General features: G+C 45.9%; 1 protein-coding gene across 2 annotated transcripts in view; it reads right to left on the reverse strand.

Annotated features, from left to right (window-relative positions):
• The window catches only part of Tox (thymocyte selection associated high mobility group box), a 288085-nt gene extending 280280 nt beyond the window's left edge, over positions 1-7805 (reverse strand). The window contains exons 1-2 of one of the 2 annotated variants that reach the window (XM_026786798.1): positions 7692-7805; positions 7344-7479 (exon numbers count right to left, since the gene is read on the reverse strand). In XM_026786798.1, coding sequence (XP_026642599.1) covers positions 7344-7445 — 102 coding nt within the window. In that variant the 5' untranslated portion in view covers positions 7446-7479; positions 7692-7805. Of the gene's footprint in view, positions 1-7343; positions 7480-7691 lie in introns of those variants that run through there. The other variant, XM_005362289.2, reaches the window with a different exon arrangement.
• Positions 7806-8244: the final 439 nt, after the last annotated feature.

Here is an 8244-nt window from a genome sequence, read left to right on the forward strand (position 1 = left end):
GATTAAATGAACACAGTGTCCGTGTAATTATTTCGGGTAGAGCTAGCCATGTGGGCGGCCGGGTGCCGGGACGCAGCCCGCCGCTCCTATTTCTACAGTCTCCCATACATTTATGGTGAGAAATAGATTGAGGACCATGAGAGAAACACACTCACAAACCCAAATACATACATTACACAAATACTGTGCACTCACAATTTCTCTGGAGAAGACAATGCTGACGGTGGCATTCATGACCTCATTCGGAGGACATTTGATACGGAAGCTTATTTCATTACTATCATGGACAGACACATGGAGCTTGCGAATACACTTGGTTTCTCCAAACATTTCACATTTTCCCTGGCCACTGGCAAAGGTTCTCAACAGTTAAGCATGCCTTTGTTTTATTAGGAATCCTTTAAATACAGATTTTATAAAAGGTCACAACTTGAGGGTGAGAAGAAACAACAGACACTTGGCTAAAGCAGACCCACTTAAAACTTTTCAGTAAAAAAAAAAAAAATGGCTAAGAGAAATAGCGCATAGTGGCATGGGTGCCATGACGTCTGGCCTTGTAAATACACAGCAGAGATGATTTTTCCTGAGTGAAATGGAAACTAAAGGCTGATTTCAAAAATTGTCTTAGAACTGTTTCATCAAGTCAGGCAAACTCTTAAGAGATCAAACTGAGGCGCATTGGGGGAAATTCTGCTCCCTCCATCATGAAGAAGAGAAGTTTCTTCCTGGGAGGGCCTTGCCCCTCCCTATTCTGCTAACTTGAGTGTCCAAGCAAACAGTGTTATGATGCCCCTGTTCCCAACAGCAAGGTGCTAGGGAAACACATGCTAGAATCAGGCGAAGTTCACGCAGGTTAATGCGGACTGCGCATGGTCAAGCATGATGGAAGTGCTGCTCTAATTAACAGGCTGTTGGCACTTCTATTACAAACCACATTTCTAAGCAGTCTATAATTCAACTGCTTTTAAAAAGAAATTGCTCTTCAGAACAAAACTTGGCATAGAAGGATTAGAACCAAACTGTTCAAGTTCATTAGAGCAGATGTGAGCTGCATCATTTGGCATGCCAGCCAGGTTCCTTCCCCTAAAGCAAATCACTATGGACCAGAGCAGACCAGGGACCACTGAGTCAGAAAAGCACACATCTGGAGAACTGAAAAGATGTCAACAACTCAACAACAAATACAACAAAAAGCATGGCATCCTTACAACTGTAAAAAAATTCAAACATTCAGTTTAAATAAACAACATAAACAAGCATTGTGTCTAGACATTTCAAATGGAAGCTTCTTGCAGGTAACAACTGTGATTGGGGTGGTTGAGGTTCCAGTATCTATGGCAATGATGCATGGCAGTCAGTCTTCCTCTCCTTACAAGTATAGACTCTGGGATTGGGTTGCATGAGTTTTGGTCTAAGCAAAAGTGTTTAATCAACTTATGATGACCAATAGATCATATTCACTGGGACATGAAACACAAGTCCTACATAGAACTTCTTGGAAACGCTTAAATGTGATGTGATTAATTCATAAACGCTGCACGGCTCACTCTTCCCATTTCAGTTTTTTGTGGGTGTTCTTATAGAAATATATGCAAATGGTAAGCATGTTGTCTCTGGAAGAGTAACATGCTTAACTTACTATATGTGCCAACTGGGGGCCACAGTCTCGGGTTTTATTTTATTTTTCTGAGACAGGGCTTCTCTGTATAGCCCTGGCTGTCCTAGAACTCACTCTGTAGACCAGGCTGGCCTTGAACTCAGAAATCACCTGCCTCTGCTTTCCAAGTGTAGGAATTAAAGGTGCGCGCCACCACTGCCTGGCCACAGTCTCATTTTTATACTGCTCTGAAGTGCAACAGAAGCTTTATTGCTGGGGGATAAGCTCCATGGAGTACATCTCTAAACTCTAAGCTTATTGGGTAGTAGGAGCAAGACAATGGCCTAGAAAAAATAGTCACAGTCACTTTTCCTCTACAGCACCCCAGCTGGGTTTCTCTGCCCATTAAATTATGACTGTGGTTTTGGGGTGGATAGAGACTGGGGGTGGGCGTTGGGAAAAAGTAAGCAAGTACCTCAGTTCTAATTAGCCATAAAATACAACCAGGGTCCTTCAAGAAGAATGGATAGGTTAGTAGGATTATGTGATGATGTTAACAGGAAGGGGAACAAGGCAGCCATAACCATCGAGTCAAAGGCCTGCAAAGGAGGAGGGCTGAGAGCAGGGAACACAGCCATCACATGCTCAGATGAAGAATGAGAATGAGCAGGACAGTATCCAGGCCAGGGTTGATCAAGGAGTGAAGGCAGTGGAGAGGGGCTGTGGGGCAGGCTATGAAAAGCCTAGGCACCCAAACACATCTCTCTCCTCCAGCATCCTAGGCTATCCCTCCTGAACCGAACCCATCACATGTACAAAATACTGTGAAAAGACCACAAATAGCCCCTACACCAAAGCAGCATCAACTTCCTTACTTCCTCTTGTTTCAATTTTATTTTTACTGCTATCTTGTTCTTAACCTCTTTGCAAGCACATCACAAAGATAATTTCAGCCCTATACTACATATTCAAGTAGATATTAAATATTACTCTAGATTTTATACCTAAGCAAACTATCAAGTCTCCTTAGTATTATCATCCAGTAACTGTCAAAATATACAATAAAATTTTAGAATACTAGGCCACATATGCTGTGTTAAAAATACCATCTCTGCAGACCTCATAAGTGTAATTTTTGGCACACTTAAAAACTGGGATTGGTGACGTTAAAACATCTCACAAAGTCAAGATAACTACAATTAAAGGTTTTTTATGCTTTCATATTTAGTGTTCCAAATTATATGATTTTTTTGCTTTATGCTTTCTTGTCTAAATAAATAAATTCATCATCCATCTTATATAAGGTTCCAGCCCATACAACTCCCAAGGAAGCTTTGATTATACAAATGATGTACAGAGTATCAAGATAGATAGATAGATAGGTAGATAGATAAATAGGTAGATAGATAATCAATAGAAGTTCTAGCAGGTTAGACAAAATTAATGAATTATGACACTCTAACTTGCCTACATCAGTCCCCGTCTTCCCCTTCCATCTTCCTCCCTCCTGTTTCCCCTCCTTCCAGCTTCCTCTTCTTCTTACATTTTTTCATCAAAACAGGAATAATGGCTCCATCTCAGTGTGCTTGCAAGTCCTGTATTTTAGGCATGATGCGGTCTGCCACGTTAAAGAACAATGCATACTACAATATAATAAGGGAAATAAATTCAAAGAAGATCCCATAGAGACTATGATTAATACTGCTTTACTCAAAAGTTATCACAGCTGTAATATCTGTCCACAAACGATCTTTCCTCTCCAGTTTACATGGAAAGAGTATTCACGTTCCATTTTCATTGCAATCAAAAACACAGAATCCCAAATAACGACCACTCTTGACTTTGTAGGCAACTAGTATTAAGCCTGAGTTTACGTGTAGGGCTCCAGGTTTTTAAATCCACCAATGGAAGACTCAGGAATGAGCCCATAAAAGCAGCTTCTGTGGACTGTAAACCCTATGATTCTCCCCCCACCCCCGACTGCTGGCCGAGGTCAGTATCCCTGGCATTAGCCAAGCCATAACATAATTGTATTACTGCTCCTTATGTGTGGGCAGATCCTGAGCAATAACAGAACACACCACATCGTTGCAAAAATGAAACAAGTGCCATGTCTTTGTCCCATTTTAGCATGAAATCAGTGAAAACAGTCTTTGGAAATGACACTGCATTAAGAAACTGTAAGCTGTCATTGCTCTGTAGGTATACGTTCAAACTGATGATTTGACATCTTCAAATAGAACAAAAAAAATAGGACTATATTTTGCTACTGAACTCCAATTGGGAGCTCATTTAATCTAATTTCTTTTGGTAACATTCAGTTCAATTAAGGAATACGCCGTTACTTAAAATAGTCTAATTAGATGAATCTCTGCTCTGGTACACATCTCTCAATGTCTACAACAGAACTAAGGCTTCAGTTGCAGGAAGTGTAGGCTGTTTCCTCCAGCGAACATGCTTTTGGCCAGTCTCTGGGCTCCATCGCTCTTTCAAAAGCAGACCTATATAGAGGATAGCGCATGCACCATGCCACTAGTTGTAGCAGTTTGCCTACAGGAAGGGATACCTCGCTCGCTGGCTATAACCGACTCCATTTGCCTTGTTCCCCCAGTGGGCTACGTGGAAGTGAAGGCCAGTTTGCACTGTGATGTGTTCATCATGCGCGGGGCTCTCACAAAAGAGCACCGGGTTAAACTGCTTCCTAATGTGCCTCCTACAGAGTTTATTAACTGAAAAATCTAAATAGTGTTTTGGCAATGCACAGAGCCGTGGGGCTGGGAAGTGTCAGCGAAGTAAAACAACCACATTTCAATTCAGAAAAGCTCAGAAAGAGGATATTCATTTTCTCAATTAGGGTCTCTTCTGACGTTGAAAAAAAAATGCCACCGGAAAACTATATTTACAGTTGTAAGACACCAGGACACAGAAAGTTATGGTTCCACTGGGACTTAGCACACCAACTTTAAACAGTACAGTGCTGACAGGTTTAAAATAAAGATAATTAGCAATTTATGATCTTATCAACCTGTTAAAAACAAATAGCCCAGCAAAGTGACTGTTATTTCTAATGAACTATATTTCACTACATCTCAGAAGGAGAACAGATTGACTTCGTAATCTTGTCTCTGCCCAACTTAGGTTTTGCTGAACCCAGACACGGATTTCTTTTTTCCACGTTTCCAAACTTCTCCCCTCTTCTTCCACATCTCCACACATCACTGCAAAAGGAGCACTAACTGACTCAGTCCCAAGCAATTCAAATAGTGGATCTAGGCAGGAATTTTATACCAATGCCAATCGCCATGGAGTAGGAACCAAGTGCCTGCCTGGGCTTCTGTGGGATCTGGAAACCTTCTCAGTACATTTTATACAATCAAGCATCGGTGACAAACATATTTGATAGACTGTGGCACGGGGATGGGCAGGAGAGTCCCTGGAGAAATATATCCAGGAGGTCTTTCTCTACTGGAAGAAACAAGTCTTATGACTTTGCATTTTTAAAAATCCATTCTTCCCTGGGTAAGTTAAATAGAAGACTTGCAACTAGTCTATAGAAAGGATGGCTAATTTGCATTTAAAAAGAACAGTTTGCTTCTTCCACACAGGGTGACTTAAAAGGAACTTCAATGAGCGAGCAAAGAACTGGTGAAGACTTTCAAAATTAATTTATTCAGTTCACAGCGCAACCCTCTAAAATTATTTAAGGCACTTAATTGGAAAATGATTTAATATATTGAAGTAATTCCTGATTTTCCAAAGCATTTAACTTTTAAATTAAATGTGACCCTACTTTCACAAGAATGACGAGTGAAATGTGTATTCAAGTCATTACCTTCTTTTGGGGAAGCCTAAACTCACTGATAAATGCAATCAGACTTGTGTAGCTTTACTGCCAAAAACGGGGCTGATTTTTTGATTCTGGTAGCGACAACACAACAGGTCTTTTAATCTCCAAGATAGACCTGCTACTTTAAAGAAAAAAGTAATCATAGTCTTGTTATAAAGCAAAATAAAAGGTAGCAAGCACAAAACCCTGGGTTTTAAACTCAGAACAGATTATAGGTTGCAAGAATGGTGTCACCAGCAAATAGTGAAACTCCTTGGCACAAATGCCTCTGCTTACTGAAGTTCCAGGTACCTTTCAACTTGTCTCTGGCTCAAGGGCTCCCTGTGTGTGAGTCTTTCTATTTTACCCGCTTCCCTAACTCCTAATCCTCTTGCACACACCTCTTTTCCTGAGTATTAAAGTGGACAAGGCATCCAGTTGTTTCTCCACGGGGTAATGCCTGCATAACTCATAACTCTCAGGGTTCTCTCCCTCTTTCCCCCTCCTTCCCCCCTCCCTCCCTCCCTCCGTCTGTGTCTCTGTGTGTGTGTTGTGTGTCTGCGCAGGTGTGTGTGTGTGTGTGTGTGTGTGTGTGTGTGTGTGTAATAACCAAATCTGAGGGCTGAGAACTACTAGCCTGTCTCATGTTAGGGAGCCCAGGGGCTGGGGGTGTAGCCACTAAACACCCCTACATCACATGTAAAACTGATGGCTCCCCAGGAAACAAATGTTGGGAGTCCAAAAGACTTTTCGGGTGGAATTCACCTACGGGTCTATGAGTAGTGCCTGAAGGGACTGGGAGAATCTGGGGATTTATCATCAAGCCAGAACTGGAAGACCCAAAAGCCCGCCACGTTTTTTAGAGAACTCTCCCCACCAACCTCTGTAGGCCAGGACTACTTAGATGCCTCCAACAAGACCCAGGCAAGGACAGCTGTGGTCTATGGCTGCTCCTGGGAGCGAGCCTTGGTGTTCCTCTAGGGTTTTGCTTGCTTGAAGCCAGGAGAGTAAAGACTTCCCTAGAAACCTCTGACTGTCCTATCTTTGGGCCAAGCCGAGCTCCGGACCAGCTTCTGCCAGTGTCCTCATTCTGGGTCACCAGCATGAAATGCCTTTCTCCTGTCCCGGGTGGCCCTTTCACTGGGTGGTCAGCCAACTACGGTGTAGCCCAACTACAGCCTGGGGACCAGTGTCGGAGCTTTACACTTGAACGCGAAGCGCTACCGTGGCTTCCAATGAACTTGCTATTTCCAAGCACCCCAAACGGGAGCTGTTTCCCCTAAGCATAATTCGACTAGCCCACTGAGCCCTGGGCCACAAGGGCCAGCGTTGGAACTCCGGCTCTGCTGCCGGAAAAGAAAACAAAAGAGTTATAGAATAATTTTCAGGAACGCCAGAGCCTCAGGGGTCCTGGTAGCCCGACTCCTGGCTGCTCCTCTTGCAAGTGATCCGGAGCAAGGAAGCGATGCCACGAGCCCCGGCTGTCCAAGAAAGGAAGAGAGAAGAAGGAACTAAAAAATAAAATGAATTCTCGTACTCTGCCTCAGTTCCCGGACCCCGGACACACCCCCAAAGTATTCCGTGTGTTTTCTCTCTCAATCGCTCGCTCTTTTTTAATGTCTCCCGGAAAACCTAAGCAGGGATCCTTAGTGGCGAACAGCAGGAAGGAAAGAATCCGAGCAAATCGTGTCACTTTCCGTACAATCGCGTTGTTTGGCAAACCCCCTGAGCTGCTCCACAATATTTACTACCCGAGCGCACGCAGCGCCGCCCGCCGCGGGCTGCGACCGAACGCGCCCGGGACGGGCCTCCGCGAGCCGACCCATTCCGCCCGGCCGGCCCCAGCGCGGCCCGGCCACCGCCGCCCCCCTCCCGGGATCGAGCCGCCAGAATCGGTGCAGACAAAAGCAGAGCGTTCACCTTGTTGCAATAGTAGGGGTCCAGGCAGGGAGAAGGTCCCAGACAGGGAGCAGCGGGAGCAGCAGCGGGCTGGGCTGGAGGTGGATAAAATCTTACGTCCATTTCACTCTCACATCAAGCAACTCCTTTTCTTTTCCTTTTTGAAAAAAAAAAAAAGTGCTCAGCAAAAAACAAGCTTAGACGGAACAGAGAGAGGCGTCTGGGCTCAGGAGTAAAAGAAACACCTTCCTTCCCTCACATCCGTTTGTGGTTTGTTTAAGAAGAGGAGAAAAAAAAAAAGAAAAAAAGAGGAAAAAAAATAGAGGGTGGAAAAGCGCTCAACTCTCCCCCCGAAGCCGCGGCGCGCACCCGTCCACGCCGAGCGCACAGCCTGCCTGGTCCGTGGGGCCCCGGCGCTCTCGGCCCCGCCGCTGCCGGGCAGGTAACTTCACGCGCTCATTGTCCCCCCCGCCCGCCGCCCCATCCCCGCCTCCCGCGCCCCTCGCCGCCCGGCACTCGCGCTCGGGCTCGAGGTACTGGGCGTTTTATTGGAGACTCTGCCTTGCTCTGCTTTTAGTTTTTTCTCCACGCTTTGAGGCCTGGGATGGGGGAGTCAGGGGGGGACCCAGGAGAAGATCGGGGCCTGAGGAGACTAGCGCCCCGGGGCGGGCGGGCTGCCGACAGCGGCGGGACGCGGCCCAAAGGCGGCTGCTGGGGGACCGGGGACCGGGCGAGGGAGGAGCGCAGGGTGCGGAGGAGGGGAGCGCTGCCCGAGCAGTAGTGGCGGGACCCCGGGCAGCGTCCGCGGTGGGTGCTGTGGAGATGGATAAAAATCACACAAAGGGGCTGGAGAGTCGGAGCACGGGCTGCCTGGGGCACCGCAGGGAGCGCGCAGCGAGGGGGCGCTGTGGCGCACCCCGCC

The sequence above is a fragment of the Microtus ochrogaster genome, linkage group LG5 (genome assembly GCF_000317375.1).
Source record: "Microtus ochrogaster isolate Prairie Vole_2 linkage group LG5, MicOch1.0, whole genome shotgun sequence".
Taxonomy (NCBI): Eukaryota; Metazoa; Chordata; class Mammalia; order Rodentia; family Cricetidae; genus Microtus; species Microtus ochrogaster.